The following is a 22,459-nucleotide window of genomic DNA, read 5'->3' as shown; positions in this document are numbered from 1 at the left end:
CAAAGCAAGGACCTTTTGAGTGATGACAACCCGAACCACCACTGGACACCTGCTATAACCAAAGTTGTCAAAGCTGAACAAAACTAACCACAAAGGGGCCTGGCTGGGAGTATGGTTCAGAGGTAGAATGTGTGCTGAGAATGCATAGGCCCTTGGCTCAACCCCCAGCATACAAAATAGAAAAGCATTTAAGCTGTCTTCCTGTGGGGTCACCGTCCCCAGACTGCTGCTGGCCCAGAGGAAGAGGCCATGGCCTGGACATCCGTCACAGTGACCCCGAGCTCACATCTCACTGCCAGCCTCCCATCCCAGCCGGAGGAGCCTCACTTGCTCGGGCTGATCTCCACAGAGGCGCCGGACAGCAGCCTGCGCTGAGCCTCTGATTGGCTCGGCTCCTCGGCGGTGTGCAAAGTGCTTGTCAAACAAGACGACAAAGAAACACCAGATCCAAAGTAGGCTTTCAAAGGAAGGGACCCTTGTCCCTGGAGGGTGGCCTGAGCGGCTCACAGTGAGGTCTGGCGGGGAAGCAGAAGTAAGTTGCTCCTCAGACATCCATGGGAAGTCAGTGCTGGGCAAGCTGGACCACCCAGGAGATCCCAGCTGGCCCTTCCCTGGCGGGCACGGTAAGTCAGGTGCACCAGGGCTGAGGACATGAGATGAGAAACCAGAAACCAAAGAAGTCATGTGCGGAGAAAGAAGGGGGTGACAGGTCAGAATGGAGCCCAGGGTGGGCAACAGGGTGTGAGTTTGGGAACAAAGATCTGCGAAAGGACATGGGCAAACTGGAACTACATATGGAAGACAGTCAAAAACGGGTCTGTGAGTCAGTCACTGAGAAGTGAGAAGAGCCCAAAGAAAGGCAGGGTGCCCATGGCACAGGCTGAGATGAGCATTGCCCGACACCCCAATTTCAGGGATCTGCCAGGCTGGACAAAGATGGCGCCTCCGTGCTGTGCTGCCCAGGACCCCAGCACCTCTGCTCTCTTTTGAGACACACCCACTAAGAAAGCGAACTCCCTGGCTTTGAATGGCATCTGGCCCACCCATCAGGTATGACTTTCCTGTTCTGGAGTAACACCAAACTTTCTCTGACTTTCATGGGAGGACAGGCCTGGGGAACAGTGACGTCTGCCTAGAGCTGCCAGGGCTGCAGGAGTCATGTGGTCTCTTCAGTATACAGCCCTTTCTAGTAAGTCCCAGGTGCCTTAAACCTCCACCCTATGGCTCTCAAGTCTAGGCAGAAGCCAAGCAGCTGCTCACAGTTGGTGACTGTCATCAGGGAGACTGGACCCGGCAGGGCCTGCACAGACTTCCAGCGTGGAGGTCACACGTGGACAAACAGCACTCTACAGGCTCCATCTAGGCTGGGCCCCAGCCCCTCCCCAACGCCTCCTCCTGCAACTCGGGGTGCTCACAACACTGCCTCCCATGGCTCCTCCACACCCACCAGTGTCTAGCCCCTTCTCTCCCACCCCCAGCAGCCCCCCACACCTGTCTCCCTGGTCCCCTTCATTCTGTCTCATCTTCCTCAGCTCAGCAGCTGGAGTTGAACTGAGATCAAATCAGTCTGCTCATCGCTCTCAGAGATGATGAGGATTATTTCGGACAGTGGTCTGCCTCAGCCCCCGCCCCACGGACCTACACTCTGCAAGACAGCCACATCGGCCTCCTAGCCTTTGCACTGGCAACCCCCCATGTAGGTATATATATATAGGTGCAGATATATACACACGCGCATATATGCATATGTTTGTACACATGTGTGTGTTTGTTGGCTTATGTCTGCTCACTCGTGTCCCCAGCAGTTAACAGTGCCTCACACATAGTAGGCCCTCGGCAAGTATGTGACTGGCTGACTGAATGAATGAATGAGTGTAAAACCAAATGTTTGTTGTAGTCACGAAGAATCAAGGTCCACCTGACCACTCTGAAAGACTGGGGGCTGGTGGAACTAGCTCAGTGGGTAGAGTGTCCACCTTGCCCATGAGAGCCACTGAGTGCCGTCCCCAGGACCCACTTAAACGGTGCCAGCCACGGCAGCATATGCTTGTAATCTCAGCCTTGGGAAGAGGCCTGCAGGCAACCAGTGTAGCCTAGCTGGTGAGCTCCAGGCCCATGAGGAATTCTTCCTCAAAATGTAGAGCGTTTCTGAGGACATTAGCCAAGGTTTCCCTCTGGCTTTCATATGCACATGTACATGTGTGTACACACACACACACACACACACACACACACACACACACACAAGAAATAGAAACTGTGGCAGCAGGGAGAACCAGGCAGGTCAAAAGCCCATGGCAGGCGAGGTCTAGATCACAGAGAGGAATCTACTACTGTTGTTTTGCTAAACAGAAGTCATGTTAAATTGTCTTCTAAATATTTATGTTTCTACCCACAGATTTCTCTCAGTCTTGGGCGGACAAGTCATGCTGTTTGCAGTAGGCTGTGGTTCACGCAGTCTCATAACCAGTCAAAATGCTGAATGAGTGACTGCTAAGCTCTCAGCCCTATGTAGGACATCTGTACCGTTCTCTCCCAAGGCTCAGGGGACATCACACAAGTGGGGACAGAAGGAACTGGAGGCTGGGGAAGGAGGCTCTGGAACTCTCTTGCTTGGACATGACATGGTCACTGAACTCATGAACTCACACAGCTGACGTTACCTGCACCAGATAGGGCCAGTCCCTCATGGACAGGAGAGGAGCTTTTGATTTCTCACTCCTCTGAGGAGCTACTGGTAGTGAATGGTTACTGGGGGAGGGGGAAGGAGTCCTTCTCTTCAAGGATGTACCACTGACATATGGGGGAAGAGAGGGCTCGGCAGGATGGGAGAGGGATAAGGGATCTATATGATCATACACACACATAGACACTATATATATGTATATGTGTGTGTGTATATGTATATGACAAAGAACAAATTAAAAAGCAAAAAAAAAAAAAAAAAAAAAGAACAGAAATACTAAGTAAGGCCACAGCACCCCACCTCAAGTGACAGAACCTATCAGCGGCCTCCAGCGGCAGTTCAGGAGCCAGATTTCCTCACCAAGATTTTAATTAAGCCAAGGTCCAGAAATTTCAATAAATCCAGACTTGGAAATCGGACAGGCTGGGGATTACGGGGAGTAGAGCTAGCATCTCCAGCACAGCACACACAGCTGGTCACCTCGGTGCCTGTGGTCTGCAAAGCTAGTGTATCTTTTTATGCAAATAGCACATTTGCATGGAAATAAGGTTGCATCTTCTTTTGTGTGGCTACGGGATGTTTTGCTTGGCAAATGACTTCCCCAGACTTAAAAGGATCAAAGAAAGGGAACTCCCTAACATGGGGCACAACAAAACTCAGGTGGTTCTGGAAACAGGCCAGCTCGCCTCCGAGCAAGGCCCACCGCACACTGGGCTTAAGGGCACCCCTCCTGCGCTTCCTAGGCCCATCTCCGCCCCCTTCTGCAGGAGCTGACTGGGCCCGGGGCCTCCACCCTGGGACTCACCACCAGCCGAGCAATGGCTCTAACCCTACCCCTACTGTCCCAACGTCCCGGCCTCCTGCCAGCCACACCCCCCCCATCTGTAACCCTTCTACTTCTGGTTTTCGTTCTCTTGTATGAACTGGGAGACAACTACCGTATCCCTTCTTTTTTCCATGATAATTACTTCCTTCCTAAGCATTTCCTTTTCCCACTTTACAGACAGCGTGGCCCTGAATCACACAGCCCAGAAAGAAACTGACTCTATCTACCCCAATTCGCCTGCAAGCAAAAGGAGGTGTGGGGTGGGGGCGGGGGGATTGGGCTGGGCAAAGTCACTTCCTCCCATTGGCAATCTTCTGCTCCGGGCAGGACTTTTCACCTGCGCTCACAGGCTGAGGCCACACCCCCCTCCCCACCCTCCGGACCTGCGGCGCTAGCCAGAACCTGGACGAATGGCTTCCTGTCAACAGTAAGCCACTACCTTACGTTTCAATCCTCAGGGGAAAACATGGGTAATAGGTCCTGTGTCATAAGTGAGGAGTCATTGCAACTTGTCTGCCTAGGGCCTTGGAGGAGCTCTGACACCCAGTCAGGGGAAGATCCAGGAAGCCCAGCTTGTGTCTGGCCTGCCCGGTTCCAGAAAAACAAAACTATGGGCTAAACTATGTTCCCTCACTGTCCTTCCCGCCCTGCGAATTCATTTGTTAAATTACAAATAGAATAACAAATAGCACATCCAACGAATAGGGGTCCTAGGCTTGAAATAATACTAAAGGTCGGGGGATCGCGGGAGCCGCGAGGGCAGACACACAGGCTTTGGGGGCCTGCCGGGGATGTGTCCTGCGGACGGCGCTAATTATCCACATCAGCCACACGCGGGAGGGGCCTATCGCCAGGGGGAGTAGAGGTTATCTCAAGACCTCAGACAGACAGACAGACTGGCCCGGCCGACCTTGGTTAACTCTTTGCTTCGAAAATCTACAGAAAGGAAGGCCCGGAGCCGAGCCGAGGGTCTCCGAGCTGCAGGCGGCCACACACGAGGGGAGGACCCGCTCCAAGCCCGGCTCCTCCCCACGCCGCGCTCCGGGCCGACGCCCCTCCCTCCCGGGCTCCCCGTCTGCGCCGCGCTCCCGCCGCCCCTCCCCGCCCGGCAGGCCCCTCGCAGCCGGAGGAAAAGGGAAGCCCCCGCCGTGTGTTAAAACCGGAGTTAAGGCCAATCACTAGGCCGGGGAGGAGGCGGCCCAGCTAATCCAACCCGAACGCAGATCCAGCTCCGGGTTGGGGACCCGGGGTGGGCCCGGCAGCCGCTGGCGGGGCGGCCCCCTTGGGGAGCAGAGAGGGCTGCTGCGTGGCACCCACCGCCCGGACTCAGCCGGCCCCGAGGCTGGGAAGAGGCGCCCCCCGCCCAGGGGAGGACCCAGGGGCGGCTGCCACACCCGACGCGACCCCCAACCCCCCCCACTCCGTAGCTGTCCCGGACGCCACCCCTTCCCCTGGGAATGGGGAGGTGGGGGGACACGGCTGGCTGCCACTCGGGGTCAGGGTGCTGAGGACAGCTAGGGGTCAGCCTTAGGAGTCTCCTGGCGCACTCAGAAGTGACCCGTCCTGGCGGACAGTCGGAGCGCCTCCGGCTATCCCTCGGTCCCTTTTCCACTCCATCTCATGTCACCGCGTGGAGTGAGCGCCCCATCGCCGCGCAGCGGCCCGGGTCCCCCCCCACCCACCCACGGCGCCTCCTGCCCCCGAGCGCGACGGGACCGTCTGTCTGCTCCGTGACTCCGACTCGCCGCGTCCCCGCCCGCCGCTACCCGCGCCCCGCACCTTGCCGCAGCGGCGCGCGCGCCAGCTCGGGCCGGTCCTCGGGGAAGGCGTCGCGGAGCCGCTTCCACAGGCGGCCCAGGTCGGCGAAGCTGCGGTGCAGGTAGAGCACGCTGCGGTCCGACCACTCGGTGCGGATCTCGAAGAACTCCTCCTCGTCGCCGCGCCGGCTCACGATGAGCCTGCGGATGCCGTTCACCCAGCAGCCGCGCACGAACATGTTCACCAGCGACGTGCCCTCAAACACCGCCGAGGCCATGCCGCGCGCGGGCCGCGCATGCCCCCGCCGCGGGACTCCCGGGCCCCACGCCCGCCGCACGCGCCGCCGGGGGATGTGCGTCTGGGTGGAGTCGGTCCCGGGTGTCCGTGGGTCCGCACTCCGTCTGTCTGTGGATTCGGTCCCGGGCCGGGGCGATAGGGGGTGTCCCGTAGGTCCGGGGTTGGTCTTTCTGGGTGGAGTCGGTCCCGGGCCGGGGAGATCAGGGGTGCCCGTGGGGCCGGGGGCCGTCCGGTTCTGCCCGGGGCTCGGGAGTGTCAGCTCTGCCGGGCCTGTGCGCGCTCTCCGGGGCAGCTGCGTGCGGCCCGCGCCGGCCGGCGCCCCGAGAGTCGCCGGTTCTTTATAAGGCACTGCCCATGGCGGCGGCGCGGTGGCCGACGTCGAGGCCCAGCCGCGCACCCTGCGCTCCCGGGGACGCTCGGGGAGACTTTTTCCTCTTTCCGACTCTCGGTCTTCGGGACGCCGCGGCCCCGCCCGGCTGAGAGGGGGAGGACTCGGCGCTCCGCCCGCAGAGGCCCGGGGCGGGGCCGGGCAGCGCCGGAGCCGGGAGGTGGGCTTGGCCCCGGTCCCCGCGCCGCCCCCAGCCCCATCCACCAGGGCTGGGCCGGAATCCAGACCCGCCCGCCCCGGGTCCCCCTCTCGGTGCCCGGCGTCCCCGCCCCGCGTCGTCCCGCGCATTCCGGTCGTGCCTCTGCCTGGCCGAGGCCGGGAAGCAGCGGGACAGACAGGCCATGGAGCAGGACAGTCTTTCAGGGCCGAGGAGCTCCGCCGGCCTAACCAAGGGTTGCCCTCCAAAAAGGCAGGTGGGACAGCGTGGCAGCGGGAAGGGGTCTCCCTAGAGGGACCCTTAGGGGGTGAGCCTGACGTCTCTGCAGAGGTCAAGACGCTGCCCACAAAGCCGTTCACAGGCAAGGGCGACTTAGACTACTCCAAGCGGAAAGACGGTGTCCAGGCATAGTTTCAGAACAGAGGTTGGTTCCAGATGTTCCGTGTCTGACCGGCAGGGGAAGGAAAATAAAGGGAGCCCATAAGCCTTACAGCGTGCTAAGAAAGTACCAAATCCCACTGCGGTACAGAGTCCTGGCCGCTGGACCCAGATATGCACCCCAGGATTTCTCTCCACCACTGCCCGCCCTGCATAACGTGCTGGGCAGAGCCGAGGGCCTCCTTGCAGCTGCACATCTGTGCACCGCCTTCCCTGGACACCTGTCCCGGTCTCCTCCTCCCCAGCTGCATCTCCCAGGCCTCACCACTGCGACCCTTCCTTCCGTGAATCCCATCCCTGGGGTACACTTTGCTGGGTACACTCTTGGCTACGAACAAGGAAGCCTTCGTTTCCCTGGTGCCCTAGAGGACTAACTTTGTGAAGTTGGCTTTTTGCATGAGCCAGGCATTCCTGGTCGCTGAAGGAAGCGTTTTCATCTAGTGACCCTTGTTTAAAAAGATCTGGGGCTAGAGAGAACTAGATGACCGAGTCAAAAGAGCAAGTGCTGAAAAAGCCACCCATTGCCTACATTATCCTTTATTCCTCTGTGGGACGTTTAACCACTGTAACCTCCAAATATTATTTTAAAATAGAATCATGTAAGACCTAGAGTGGCGGCTCTGGCCTGAAATCCCAGCATGCTGAGTGCTCAAGTAGGAACATCTCCTGGAATTGGAGGCCAAAGTAAATACTGAGATCCTGTCTCAAAAGATAAGAGATAAACCAGATGTGGTGGCGCACGCCTTTAATCCCAGCATTCGGGAGGCGGAAGTAGGAGGATCGCAGTGAGTTCGAGGCCACCCTGAGACTCCATAGTGAATTCCAGGTCAGCCTGGGCTAGAGTGAAACCCTACCTCGAAAAACCAAAAAGAGAGAGAGAAAGAGACTGACTCTCTGGGTAGCACAGGCTGACGGGATCCACTCAGCCTCCTGCTTTGATCTAATGAGTGGGATTGCTGGTGTGTGCCACCATGCCCAGCTCCCAATTGGTCTTTGAATCAGGTTTTCTATCTTGCATATTTTCTTATTCATTAATGAGTAATTTCTGACACACATGCATTCCATATTTGTAGAACTATTTGGGAGCCATTCTAACCTGCGAAAATCATACTTGGACATGTTTGACCGAAACGAGGGTGTAGAGAAGCGTGCCCTTTAGAGACTGACATTGGTGACTCTATTGAGCAAATCCTTCAGAAAGCATGTTAGCAGGACTTATTAGAACTAAAAATGTGGGGCTAGGGAGATGGCTTAGCCATTGAAGACATTTACTTGCAGAGCTTGCCAGCCTGGGATCAATTCCCCAGTATCCATGTAAAGCCATATGCACAAAGTGGCACAAAATTCTGTGTTGGTTTGCAGCGACAAGAGGCCCTGGTGCACCCATATTCATCCCCCCCATAAATAAGTAAATATGTTAAAAAATTAAAATAAGTATAACTTGTGGGCCCAGGGAATGCTTTTCATCTGAGAGAAACATTTCCATCTGTTCACTAAGATGCCCTGAGCAATTAGTGTTGCAGTTTGCTAACAAGAGAACTTGGACACTTAAATGTTCATTTAAAGGGAGATGAATAAATTACTGGCACCTAAGCACAGTGGACTATGATAAAGCTACAAAAATGCATCACTTATAAAAGCATGGAGAGATCTCAGATACAAAGTGTCAATGGTAAACCAGACTTAGCAATGATCACCTGTTATCCCAGCACTGGGGAAACTGAGGCTAGCAGATCTCAAGTTCAAGGCTAAACTTGGTTACATATCTCAAAAAAACAAAAAGTCAGGTACTATAACTGCCTACCAAACATTATCAGGGCGATTTCAGCATCTCGAGCTAATTAAGATGGGAGAGTAAGGGGCTGGAGACATGGCACAGCGGTTAAGGTGCTTGCCAGCAAAGCCTAAGGGCCCATGTGCCCACAGAAAGCCAGATACACAAGGAGGCACATGCATCTGTAGTTCGTTGCAGTGGCTTCAGGCCCTGGAGTACTCATTCTGTTTTCCTCTCTCTCTGCCTCATTCTCTCCCTCTCTCCTGACTCTATATATCTTTAAAGATGGGAGAGTATTGAGGGATTTTTGCTTTTTCTATAATGCTCTTTTTTTTTTTTTTTTTTTTTTTTGAGGTAGAGTTTCACTCTAGCTTAGGCTGACCTGGAATTCACTATGTAGTCTCAGGGTGGCCTCAAACTCATGACGATCCTCCTACCTCTGTCTACCCAGTGCTGGGATTAAAGGCGTGTGCCACCCTGCCCAGCTTGTTTTTTGTTTTGTTTTGATATATTTTACTTATTTAGTTGCAAAGAGAGAGAAAGATGCATGTGCCACTTTGTGCATCTGGCTTTATGAGGGCACTGGTGATTGGAACCTGGCATGAACACAAGCTGGCAGGCTTCAAAAGAAAGTGCTCTCAACCACCAAGTCGTCTTCCCAGCCTCTCTAATGTTCATTTTAAAATTAAATCATTATGCATGTTGCTTGTGTAAGTTTTTATAGAGGAATGGGACTGTAGGTGATTAGAAGTGAATAGCCAGGATATGAGAATTTTGACTTGGTGATAGACATAAGTGATATTAATATTTTTTCTTTGGTATTTTTTGTTAAATATTTTCTGATGATTATGATGATGATGAAGCAATCCTTACTGAAGTAAGTAGAGACATTTTATCAGAAATGCCTGAAACCGAAAGTATTTGAGATGTTGTAGTTTTGCAGATGGTCGAATATGCGAATATGTGTGTAGACTTTATCAGGTTAGTATCCCTAATCTGAAAATCTGAATTCCACAAACTTTTAAAATTGTAAACTAGTTTTTAAACCCTAATTAAAATGTCCTCCAATGATACGGACCTGCCTTGGTGACAATGCATATAGCAGAAAATGGGGTGTAAACACTTTTCAGGGTCTGTGCTACACAAATGTCAGTAGCAGATATGTAGGCGGTAGAGTGGTTTCAGGTTATAAAGCAAGCTGATTGGCTGGTTCCACACTTAGAGTTGCATAATAGAAAGTGAAAACAGAGAACAAACAGGAGCTCTCTGGGTCACCTGTCCTACATCCAAGCACAGTCTAGAATTACAAAGTTGTACCCAAGAAACTCTGGTTGTAGGTAAGAGCTTTGGAAACCAGATACTCCTATCCAATTAATAAGAGTAAGTAACCAAGTAACCGCATGCACGTCGACATGAAATCCAAAGCCTTTGCTTTGGAAGGGATGCTTGGGTATCCTGTTCGTTTTTCTTTGGTGGCATTTTTGTTTTGGTTTACATTGTTTACTTTTTTTTTTTCTCGCCAGCTCTTTCCTTTCCTCTTAGCTTCAGAGTTGAGAGAAGGACAATGTGAGCACTGGGAGCTTTCCCCCAGGTCACCTTGTGTGACCCACTCATTTGGCATCACACAACACAGTAGCAGCCTGGTACAAAGTAAGACTGAGTACTTGGCTTAAAGCAGAAAGTGAGGATGGGAGACGCTCGAAAACAGCAGCAAGAGAGCGAGCAGAGTTCTAGCAGGCGGAAGCTGCCTCTAACACCCGAAGCCCGCCCCCAACAGCACACCTCCCCCGGCAAGGCCCCACCCCGCAACTGCCATCAGCCGGGGACCAAGCATTCTTGACGCAGAAGTTTGTGGGGAGACTTCTGATTCAGACCACTACAGATGCTGGCCCAGACCCGTGTCTCAGAACTATAACCACCTCCATGCCCCTCCATCCCCCTTCCCCAGCCAAAGAAGCCAAGGCAGAAGGCCTTCCCTGGGGACTGGGGACACTTTTGCTCACCACTTACTCTGCACATGGGATGATAATCCAGGGAACTTCCTGCTGTATACACGCATTATGTCTCTTCAAAACAACAGCAATGGGACCTCAAAGTTAAAGTGTCTGAGGAGTCTGAGGTGGCCCCAAGCCTGGGACCTCTAAGGCCCTGCTTGGTGTGATGCTGGCTCATCATTCTCACTGGCCTTGGTCTTGGCACTCTGGCCTTCCATCACAGTCCCAAAGCATGAAGCATTGTCCCCCAGGGCCACACTGGATTCCCACCAGTGTGCCTGTGAATCCCTGGGACCCTGGATAGAGTCTGAGTCGGAACCGAGCTTCTGCATTGCCCACGCAGTCCTAGAGCTTCCTGCCCATCTCCAGGCTGCTCTGGGGAAGTAGTGCGGTTGACTAGGGCATAGCTGCGCCTTGTGACACGATCTCATAGTGCCTGCGCTGTTCAGAATCATTACCAGCTGTCCATCGTTTTTCCTGGCTAGAATGGAATTCTCAAACGACAAGGATTATAGCTGTGTTTTTTTTCCACATGTGCGTTCAAACTACCATCCTTCCACTCCCAGTAATGGGACGCTGGGGGAATTTCACAAGCCCTCATCAGCCCCAGGTTTTTTTTACTAGAGACCCAGACCTCAAGGCACTGAACCACCCTGAAAGAACACACACACAGCCCCAGCGTTCATGGTGACCATCTCTCCAGAATGGGACTGTGGAGCCTATGGCTTTGCCAGAGCACTCCTTCCGTCTTCTAAAGGGGATCCAAGGAGCAGGCATCCTTGCTGTCATGGGAAAGTCTTCTCACAGTTCACTGGAGTGACTTCTCTGATTGTACGTTCACGTCTCTTTCAGCGCTGCAGAGCGTGAACTCACTACGTGGCCACTGTCTCTCTCTCTCTACCGCAGTTTCCTAACTGCCGTGTTGCTCAGCTTTCCGTCATTGTCACAAAATGCCTGAGATACGATGACTTTAAGGGGAAGAGATCTGCTTTGGTTCATGGTTGCACAGGTTTCAGTTCATAGTCAGTTATCCCTGCAGCTTTGGGCCTGGGGAGAGGTGGCGCACCTGTGGGGAGGTGGAGGCACGTGGCAGACGTCTGGTCCCCTCATGTCAGCCAGGAAGGAAAGAGGGAAAGAAGAGAGGCGGTCCCGTTATCTTCGAGGGTGTGACCCAGTGACCTACCTTCCTCGCACCAGGCTCCACTCCTGAAGATTCCACCACGTCCCATAGTGCCACAGGCTAGTGTCCAAGCAACGAGCAAATGGGACTTTGGGGAGCAGGAAGATCCACAGTGTGGGAACTGCAAAATGTAACTTAAGGCCAGGGCTGCCCAGCACTTCTCTGTGAATCTGTCAGTCTGTCTGTGAGGACTCTTCATTCCCAGCCTTGCGACTCCAGAAGTGAGGGGATCCCCACCCATTTCTGACAGTCTCGTCCCATGTTTGCCATGCATGCCAGCCTTCACACTGCCCTGCCTGCCCCTTCTCTAAGGACAGAGCAGTGATGCGAGGCTAAGGCTAAGGGACAGCCTTCAGCCTCTGCTGCCTTCGAGGAGTTTGAAGGAATTTAAGTTCTGATTTTTTTTTTATTTTGAAACTTTTATTTATATATGGCGTGATAAAGAAAATGAAAATTATGTCAAGAAGACTTAAGTCTTTCAGTGAAAGGTAAATAAGAAAAATAAATAAATAAAAATAAAAGTAAAAAAAAGAGCCGGGCGTGGTGGTGCACGCCTTTAATCCCAGCACTTGGGAGGCAGAGGTAGGAGGATCACCGTGAGATCGAGGCCACCCTGAGACTCCATAGTGAATTCCAGGTCAGCCTGGGCTACAGTGAGACCCTACCTCGGAAAACCAAAAAAAAAAAAAAAAAAGTAAATAAGAAGAGAAGTACAGCTCTCATAATCACAATGTGAACTGGAAGTATGGTGCAAAATAATGACTTACATTTCTCCTACTAAAGTACTTACTGTAGTCATCCCTTAGTATGTTGGGGGGATTTGTTTTAGGACCCTTAAATCCACAGATGCTGAGGTCCCTTCCATAAAATGATGTAGTGTTTGCATAGAACCTGCACATGTCTTCCCATGTACTTTAAATAACCTCTAGATGACATATAAAACCTGATATGATGTAACACGATGTAAATAGTTGTACATATTACTCAGAGAATAATCATAAGAAAAGAGGTCTGTATTCAGAACATAGATTTTTCACCCAAATATTTTGGATTCTGGTTGGTCAGATCCTCAGAAATGGCGTTCCCATCTAACAGTAGAGTGTAGCCTTACTCACTGTGAAGGCTTCGACACGAAGTGAATCCCCGCTTCTGACCATGGAGACTCCTGCAGCCCACGACTGTGTGACACCAGCCAGACTAGTGACTCAAACTTGTCATCCAGCTACTCAGAGCCAGATGCCGGAGGATTATAAATTCAAGGTCAAACTGGGCAACTTGGTGAGATTCTGTCTCAAGATAAGAAGTGAAAAAGAGGTGCTAGAGAGATGGCTCAGTAGTTAAAGTTGCTTTCTCACGAATCCTAATGGCCTAGCTTTGATTGTCCAGTACCCATATAAAGCCAGATGCACAAAGCAGTGTGTGCATCTGGAGTTTGTGCACTCATTCTCTCTTGCTGTCTCTCTCTCTCTCAAATAAACTTATAATTTTTTTAAAAAAAATTGAAAAATGGGGCTGGAGAGATGGCCCAGTGGTTAAGGTGCTTGCCTGCAAAGCTTAATGACTAGGGTTCAGTTCCCCAATACTCACATAAAGCCAGATGCACAAAGCGGCACTTGAATTTGGAGTTTGTAGCAGCTAGAGGCCATGCACACTCATTCCCCCATCTCTGTTCATGCTCATATATACATATATATGTCCTAGTATAAGAGATCGTCCCAAGGAAAGTGATGTGTGTGTGTGTGTGTGTGTGTGTGTGTGTGTGTGTGTGTGTAATTTTAAGTGAAAAAGGACTGATGAGATGGCTTAGTGGTTAAGACACTTGCCTTCAAAGCCAAAGGACCCAGGTTCAATTTCCCAGGACCCATGTAAGCCAGATGCACAAGGCAGTGCATGCGTCTGGAGTTCGTTTGCAGTGGCTGGAGGCCCTGGTGTGTCCATTCTCTCTCCCTCCCTCCCTCTGCCTCTTTTTCTGTTTCAAGTAAGCATACTTTAAAAAAAAAAAAAGTGAAATGGAGGTCTGGAGATGTAGCTGGGGAGAAAAGCACTTGCCCTCCCCTCACAGCCCCCCAGTAAGAGCTGGTGGGAGCCTGTCTACAACCCAATCATCCCACTGGGAAAGGCTGCTGGGCTTTTATAGTTCCTAGACTTGGCATTCCAGCAAACATGCTTAAAACCAATACTTAACCAGTGACATTATTCAGCAAATATTCTCAGTTACACACAGCATAGGTGCCTCTCCCCCACCCACTCAATCCTATGGATCCTGATGGCAGGAGCCCATGAATGTGTTGAAAAACTTCACTTTATCTTTGGGCTCGAAGCTGTAGCTCACAGAAGCGTCTACGTGACCCACCTTCCTTGGGCTGGCATGAGCAGGGCTAGCGAGCTGGGAGCTCCTTTGTGGAAACCATACGGCAAACAAGGAAAGTCTAAAGTTCAAAGTTGCAATATTTATGCATGAGCATTGTAACACGAGACACACCGACCCAGCACCGCCCGTGTGTACATCAGGACGATCCATTATACGAGGACAATTGCTGTGTGCCGTTTAGCTATGCCGTTCCTGCTAGGATCCTGCATTTCTTAATATTCTGAGTAGAGGAGAGTTTCCACGTCTGAGACTCATTTGTGTCTGTTGGAACTCATGAACTACCTCACGAAACCACAATATTAGCCTAAAATAAGTAAACCCACCTTCAAATTCTTACCACGTAAATTGCTGAAGGTATAGAATAGAGGTATAAATATATGGATATGCCTTGTTTATTTCCACAAAGGATTTTAAGTAACTTGCCAACATAGATATACAATGAAATTTGCATAAATTAGGATTGAAGGCCTAAGAAAATAGAAAAAAAAAAAAAAGGAGCTGAGAAAAATTAGTGTCAGAGAGGAAGTCCGTGACACTTATTCAGTCAGTAGTCATGGATTTCCAGTGGCCACCTGGATCGGAGGAAACTCCAAAACACAAGCCAGCCTCTCAGGCCTGGCCCGTCCTCATCACCTTGTCACCCGTCATTCCCACGGTCCTTCTCGCCCCTCAATACTTTCACGTTCTCTCGGCATTCTCCTCCACAGAGACCCAAGCAAACCCCTCCTCAGGTTCTGCACTTACTCCAGAATGCCACTGTGCCCTCGGTCCTTGGATGGTACCCTCTGATTGCTGCTTGAACCCAGCACCCTTGTCTGCCTCCTCAGAGGGCACACTCCTTCCTGCCCACTGCCCTTGAAGGTCGACATCAGGTGGTTTCCTCAGTTGCTCTCACTTAATTTTTTTTGAGACAGGGTCTCTGACTGAACCTAGAACTTACCATTTGGCTAGGCTAGCTAGCCAGCAAGCCCCAACACTCCTCTTGTCTCTGCCTCCCAGAGCTGGGATGGCAGGCATGCGCCAGCTTTCACGTGGGTGCTGGCGATCTGAACCTGTGTCTTCGTGCTTCTGCTATAAGCACTTTGCCGAGCGAGTCATGTCCCCAGCTGACCATAGAATGCAGGTCAGGGAAGAAAACCAGAGCCGCGTCTTCTGTGTCGCACGGTTCGTAGTCACGGAGCGTGTAAAAACGGTCAGAACAGAGAGCATAAATAACCGCATAGAGCACTTATAGAGAGCATCATAGAATGCGTATGAGCTATGGAAAACGGCTTCCTAGAACATCCGAACAGCATATAAGACAATGGCCTAGAGTTATCCCTAAGGTGAAAAAGATACGGCAGCCAGAGTTAAAGCCTCCTTATCCCGAGGTGCCAAAGATTATGGCGCTCTGCCCTCATCCGAGGACATGGGTCTACAATATTGCCTTCTACACTCAAATCCCCTACTTCATAGCCTCATTCAGCAAGGCAGCCGAAAGGGATGTTAATGATATTTAACTATAGCGAACATCCATTGAAAACTTATTCAGGCTCTGTGAGGCAGTGCAATTGACCTCAGTGCATTAGTGGTGACACACAACGCAGGTGTCCAGATGGCTTCCCAGTGAACATTCTACTCTGAGTGAATGAGAGGGCCTGGGGTCCTTCAGAATTGTCCAGGCAGGCATGGAAGAGGGATGTTTTCCCTCAGTTGGTAGTTTAAGTCTGTTTCAATTTCAGTCTAGTCACATGACTACCTTAGGGCCAAGTAAGCAAGAGCTCTTGGTCCAGTGTCCGTCACCTTTGCTTGTTTATGAAACGACATGGAGAAATTCATTGTAATGTGCATGAATTTGTAATAGGCGGCATGTTTTACTACCTAAGGTCATTTACTAGAGGGGCTTGCGTTTGTCCCAACAGCATCATTTGGGTGATCCCATGGACTCGTTCTGGTTTGGGAGGAATGACATGGCTGGGCTGTCCAGGAAAGGTCACTCGTAGGGGCTCATTGGGCCCTCACGGGCAGGCAGTTGTTCACAGAGGGTCCTGGACGGGAAGGGACACCAAAGGCAGCCCCCTCCTCACCATCTGCAGTCATGAGGCCCGAGCAGCACATGTCAGCAGTATGGCTGGCGGCCAGTTGGTCCCTCCATTCTCAGTTCCCTTCCCACCCACCTCCAAAGGGCACACCTGCCACTCAGTTCCCTGCCACACATGCCAAGTGGTTTCGGGCCTTTCCAAGGCATAACTTGCTTCCTGACCTCCTGTGACTGTGTCTTTAACATCTCAAAAGCAGCACCATAGGTTGGGAAACTTTGGTTAACTGCTCTTTGTGTTTCTGATGCAATCATTTTCATTCTTTTTGAAGGTTGGCTTGAGAACATGGAGACATTTTATATCAAGAAAATGTTTGAAGACATGTCACCACACACAAGAGAATTTTAGCATTTCAGGTGCTACTCCTGTTGAAACAAGTAATCCCAATTCCCTTGTTGGCTTTAGTGCATCCAGTGGTTCCCCATTTTCTCCAGGGCAAACATTCCAAGACCCCCAGTGGAAGCCCGAAGACATGGATAGTATCCAGTTCAGCATATGGCATATGTTTTCCTGTCCACACTTGGCTATGAGAAGGTTGACTTTATAAATCAGACATCATAAGAGATGAACAGCGATGACTAATATTGCAATAAAGCAACTCTAACGATATAGTGACAGCTCCACTGCCCTTATGCTCTGGGAAGTTACCAGGCATCAGGATTATTGGACACAAGCCGTGGGGTGTCTCCGCAGCTTTCCCGGGGGCTGAGTGAGTGAGGGCTGGGCAGGGTTGCTGGGAGTGTGCAGACGCTGAATGCACAGGGCATTCACCCCAGCCAGGGTGATGCGAGATTTCATCGGTTACTCAGAATAGCATGCCACCCAAGACTTTTGATTTTATACTTATTCCTGAAATTCCCAGTTAGTATTTTTGGATGCATAGTTAACTGTGTGAAACTATGAGTTGCAAAACTGTAGGTAAGGGGAGGGCACTAAATTTGCGTTCATACCCGGATTTGCTGGGTGCAGATGGACTGCCTTGGAGAGTTAAGCCTCCTCTCCTCTCCTCTCTCGTCGGCTGTATCTGGATTTTCAGCAGTGGCCCACCTTCCTCGCCTTACTTGCCTGCACATCCCAAGCACTTCAGCTGTCAGGTGCCTGCTAATCTCTCACGAGGCGTACCTTCCCCAGCTGGTGCCAATTCTGGCCAGGCGAAAAGTAGCTGGAGGGGAGCTGGGGAGCTGGCTCACTTGGTAAAGCACCAGGACCCGGTCTGATCCCCAGACCCCGCGCATAACAACAGTAAGGTTTGATGGCACTTGCTTGTAGTCCCAGCAATGAGGAGGTACAGACCGGTGGGCATCTGGGACTCTCTGGTCAGCCAGTCTAGCTAGCCTACTGGGTGACTTCCAAGCCAAAGAGAGACCCGGTCTCCATTTTTAAAAATGTGGTTGGGCCGGGCATGGTGGTGCGTGCCTTTAATCCCAGCACTTGGGAGGCAGAGGTAGGAAGATTAGTTCAAGACCACCCTGAGACTACATACTGAATTCCAGGTCATCCTGAGCTAGAGTGAGACCCCTACTTCACTAAAAAAGGGGGGGTTGGCACTGAGGACCATGGCTCGAGGTTGTCCTCTGGCCTCCACATGCAAAGAAAGAAAAATACCTAGGGCTTAAAAAGGTAACTTTTTTTTTTTAATTTTTTTTTTTTTTTATTTGAGAGCGACAGACACAGAGAGAAAGACAGATAGAGGGAGAGAGAGAGAATGGGCGCGCCAGGGCCTCCAGCCTCTGCAAACGAACTCCAGACGCGTGCGCCCCCTTGTGCATCTGGCTAACGTGGGACCTGAGGAACCGAGCCTCGAACCGGGGTCCTTAGGCTTCACAGGCAAGCGCTTAACCGCTAAGCCATCTCTCCAGCCCTAAAAAGGTAACTTTTGAAATAAAGGCACATTTGGTGAGTCCAAGGAAAGGCCTCAGAATATAGGGCTTTAGCTCAGGGATGACGACGGTTACAGACAGAGAACATTTGGACGTTATGATGACTTAAGTTCTGACAGTTACTCACACAGGACACAATTGAAGCTTCTTTTCCTAGGAGCTTTCTAATTCACACATTTGAAAGAAGCTCACTGAGGCTCTGGGTTCAATCCCCAGCAACACACACACGCGCGTGCACGCACACACACACACGCATGGCATGCAAACTGGTCTTTGTCTGTCTAGAACAGAAGTCATAGGTCAAGATTTTTTCAAACTGTAAATAAATGCTCAGTGAGATGAGGCGTGTGTCTTCCCCAACACCCAGTTTTTGCTGATGATTGACGAACACCCAGGGCACTCGCTTCCTCCTAAAGACATTGTAATTGCTATTATTGCTTATGTTGGACCCCGGGGTGGAACGTGGAACATGCAGGTGTGCTGTGTAAAAAGTTTATGCTCTCTGATATTTATTGACACCACTCTCTTACCCTAACCCCAGTGTGTAATCTCAAAGACCAGAGCTGGTTTTGGTGACCACCCTGGGCTTAAGTGTAGCCGCAGTTTAATAGCTAAGCAAGTCTAGAGCTCTGTTAATGACCTATTCTAACCTGGCATCGTTTCAAGTTCCGATTACACTCCTGAAGCTCCACTCCAAGTTTGGCATCAGCAAATCACTGGCTGACAGTGAGCGGGGTGGTTTTCCTGCTCGACGGCACATGGCATTTGAAAGAGGGACTACATAGCCGGGGCCACCTTGGCAGAGCCTGCAGGTCCCTTCTCGTCACATTGAAAGATGGTTTTGCTTGAAGCCCGCTGAGATGGCTGGTGGGGCCAGGATGGCCTCGTGGGACTGCTTTGGCCAAGAGCCAAGGCTCAATGCTGTCCACAGTGTCACGCCCAGAACCACACCTGTGTGGAGTTTAAGCTCTGTCTCGCCCTCAGAGGCCGCATGTAATTTCACACTCAATAATAATAGCTCTTGGTGATTAATTTTGCTGTTGCAGGCCACTTCCAGAGAAGCAGGTTTTGACATGTATGTGATAGGTTTCTTTTTATAAAAAATTTTGTTTTCAGGGCTGGAGAGATGTCCCAGTGGTTAAGACACTTGCATACAAAGCCTAAGGACTCAAGTTTGATTCCCCAGTACCCACTCAAAGCCAGATGCACAAGGTGGTGCGAATGTCTGGAGTTCATTTGTAGTGGCTAGAGGCGCTGGTATGCCCATTTTCTCTCTCTCTACCCGCCTCTTTCTCTCTCATAAATCAATAAAATATTAAAACAACAAAACTTTATTTTATTTTTAACAATTTCAACTATATGAAACAGTTTGCCCATATCCACCCCATTACCCTCTGTTATCCCTTTCCCATTGCCACCAAATCCCTTCTTCCCACTTCCTTTTTTTTTTTTTTTTTCTGAACCACTTAAGGTTGCTTGCATGAGTATGGGAATGTACTATTGGCTACATCATGGAAGAACATGACAGTTAATACTTTTCAATGGAGGCAAATGGAATCTAGGAGTCTTTCCAAATGAGCTAATTCTAATGATTTTGAGTCCCACATTAACAAAAACATGTAATTCTTCTAAGAATGCAATTACACATACTGTCCAATTACAGCTGTCTCTCAGTTCTGCAGGAGAATGCTTTAAGACACCTCCAGAAGGCCCGCACCTTCAGACACACAACTCCAGTCTGCGGAAAGGCAGTTTCCGCAGAGAAGCCGCTCACATTGTCCTGTATACTTTGTTCTAGCTCTACGTTTGTTTTTGCAGCAGTGAAGATGGAACTCGGAGCCCTGAGGAAGTGAGACAAGTACTCTACCACGAGGCTACACCCACAGTCCCTTTTCACCTCAAACAGGGTCTTGCCAAGATCAGGAGGTCTGAAACTTCCATCCTCCTGCCTTGGCCGCCTGGACGACAGCATTGCAGCTGCGTGCCCCTCTACCCGCCTCTGACTTACACCGAATATTTCCTCCAGATCACTTGTTGATGCCATGTGCATAATTATCTGACTGTATTGTTCAGGGAGTGAGCCAAGAGGAGTCATCAGTAATTTCAAACAAGACATTTCCAGGACTGGTCATGTCAAGGAGGGATGCAGGTCCCCGGGCTGGCATGAGGCAGAGGCAGTGGCAGGGCTGGGGCTGTTTGTGCTCCCTCCTCTGGAGCCAGAGCTCAGGTTCCAGGCTCCCCAAGGGGACAACAAGCTGGCCGGAAACCAGCAGTTTAAAAAAGTGTCTGTGGCAACTTGGTGTGAACGGCACACTTCCTAAGGAAATGAAACTCGACTTCATTGTCACTGTAATTTGATTGGAGAGCTTATTGTTTTTTTCTAGTTTGCTGATTAAAATTCTACATGCAAAACCTAGGTCTATTTTCCAAACTTAAGCAGTTTTTTTTATGTGTGAATTTTTTTATTGTTCCATTTACTTTTTCTGAAATATACATTCATCTAGCAGAACTTTTGTGCCTTGTAAAAATCCCTCTTTGTCCACATGATTTTCTTTAAAAAAAAAAATCCTTTTATTTATTTATTTATTTGAGAGAAAGATAGAGAGAATGGGCATGCCAGGGCCTCCAGCCACTGCAAATGAACTCTAGACACATGTGCCACCCTGGGCATCTGGCTAACATGGATACTAGGGAATTGAACCTGGGTCCTTAGGCTTAAGGCAAGTGCCTTAACCACTAAGCCATTTCTCCAGCCCATCAACATGGTTTTCAATTTTTCACCACTCATTCATTAAACAGTTTTTAAAAATGCACACACGTGGGCAGGTATGTATGCATGTGTGTGTACCTGCATGTGGAGGCCAGCAGACAAGCTCAAATAGCACCCTCAGGCGCTCCGTCCACCTCCATTGAGACGGTCTCTCACTGCCTGGAGCTCACCAGCTAGGCTAGAGGCTGGCTGACCAGTGAGTCCAAGGATCCTCCTGTCTCTGCCTCTCCAGAGCTGGCATCACAGGATTACAGGTGCGGGCCACCAGGCCTCACCTTGTCACATGGGCTCTGGGAATCGAACTCAGGTCCTCACGCTTAAGGCAAGGACTGAGCTATGTTGCCAGACCCCACTTAGCAGGCTGATGACCGGGTGTGAGATCATGCGATCATAGCACTCATGTGAGCGGAGTCACACTGGCTGCTTCGTTGATGGAAGAAGTCAAGCGCCTTGCGAAGAAGCTCCAGGGTCGCTGACTTTTCAAAGCTTGGGTTGGTTAGCTAATGTGGTTGGGTCTAGAACATCGCCCGCAAAACCCACGTGCTAGCAGCTTGGCCCCAGCTAGGTATTGTTGGGGAGTGGTGGACCTTTAAGATGTGGGGAACAGGAGGAGGATGTCAGGTGATTGTAGGTGTCCCTTGAAAGTGGATTACAGGGCCCTGGCCCCTCCCCCCTCTCCTTCCTTCCTTTCCTCCTTCCTTCTTTCTTTCCTTCCTTTATTTGTTAATTTCTTTCCTGTCTTGATCATCATGATCCACTGTGTGTTGCCTCAATGGAGGTCCAGTTAGTCATAGATTGAAACCTCCAGAATAAACCTTTCCTCTTTATAAGGTGATGGCCTCAGCTCTGTATTGTAGTGACCGTGACGGAGAGCTGCCCAGGATCCTGAATGACCTGGCTTCCAGAGTCCGCAGGGAAGGAAAGGTGATACTCAGAGGATGGGGCCATCTGGCGACTCTGCTAAGTTGATATTTCAATGTTTAATTTCATCATGGTTTTGTTTTCAAAGTGGAAGAAATGTTTACCGGGAACAGTAGCCCCATGCCCCTGACTAATCAAGGGAAACTGTAGCCACATTGCCTAAGCATTAGTGACGCCCCAGGCTTCCTACAGAATACTTCCTGGAAATAACTTTCTGGGTCCTCCCCAGACATCACATATAATCATTCATTTCTAGATTTAAAACTTTTCATTTTATTTTTTGTTATTTGATAATTGATCCTAAGGCCCTGGACTTGCTAAGCACATTCTGTACCATGGAGCTGCACCTTCAGTCAGACCATTTCCATGCACCCCAATTTCCCTGCCCGTTCTAAGGGACACTTTATCAGTGGTAATGAGCCCACTTCCAGACTGGGTGTGCAATTTGAGGAGTGCTCATTTGAAAACTTTTTAGTGCATTTAAAATGACACATTCAGTTTGTCATTGCCAATCTCTCATGCCTTTCTTTAAAATTCACTTCTACATTCTTTGTCCTGGATTTTAGTCATTGCGTACCTGGAGGAAAAACAAAATGAAGGAGAGAAGCTGTGGATATTCGTGAGAGTCCGAAACTCCCGGTCTCACTTCCCTGGTAAAAAGGGCCATCATGACAATAGTCTGCAGCACAATTTGTATTCAAACAAAGCTAGAACAGTTTCTGCTTCTTAAACTTCATGTTTGGGGGGCTAGGGAGATGGCTTAGCGGTTAAGTGCTTGCCTGTGAAGCCTAAGGACCCCGGTTCGAGGCTCGATTCCCCAGTACCCACGTTAGCCAGATGCACAAGGGGCACACGCATCTGGAGTTCATTTGCAATGGATGGAGCCCTGGTGCGCCCATTCTGTCTGTCTCTATCTGCCTCTTTATCTCTCTGTCACTTTC

At 50.5% G+C, this 22,459-nt stretch overlaps 1 protein-coding gene and 1 long non-coding RNA gene across 2 annotated transcripts in view; one reads left to right on the top strand and one right to left on the bottom strand.

Moving 5' to 3' along the window:
* Positions 1–5,547, bottom strand: part of Pxdc1 (PX domain containing 1) — a 29,908-nt gene extending 24,361 nt beyond the window's left edge. The window contains exon 1 of the mRNA XM_004666163.2: positions 5,292–5,547. Coding sequence (XP_004666220.1) covers positions 5,292–5,547 — 256 coding nt within the window. The remainder of the gene's footprint in view (positions 1–5,291) is intronic.
* Positions 5,548–6,299: 752 nt separating this feature from the next.
* On the top strand, positions 6,300–16,556 carry LOC123455587. Its single transcript, XR_006634003.1, has 2 exons — positions 6,300–6,536; positions 16,219–16,556. It is a non-coding gene; the product is annotated as an uncharacterized LOC123455587 (long non-coding RNA).
* The last annotated feature ends 5,903 nt before the right edge of the window (positions 16,557–22,459 follow it).

The sequence above is a fragment of the Jaculus jaculus genome, chromosome 17 (assembly GCF_020740685.1).
Source record: "Jaculus jaculus isolate mJacJac1 chromosome 17, mJacJac1.mat.Y.cur, whole genome shotgun sequence".
Classification (NCBI taxonomy): domain Eukaryota; kingdom Metazoa; phylum Chordata; class Mammalia; order Rodentia; family Dipodidae; genus Jaculus; species Jaculus jaculus.
Note: the sequence above shows the minus strand (reverse complement) of the source record. Positions and strands in the feature narration are given on the sequence as shown.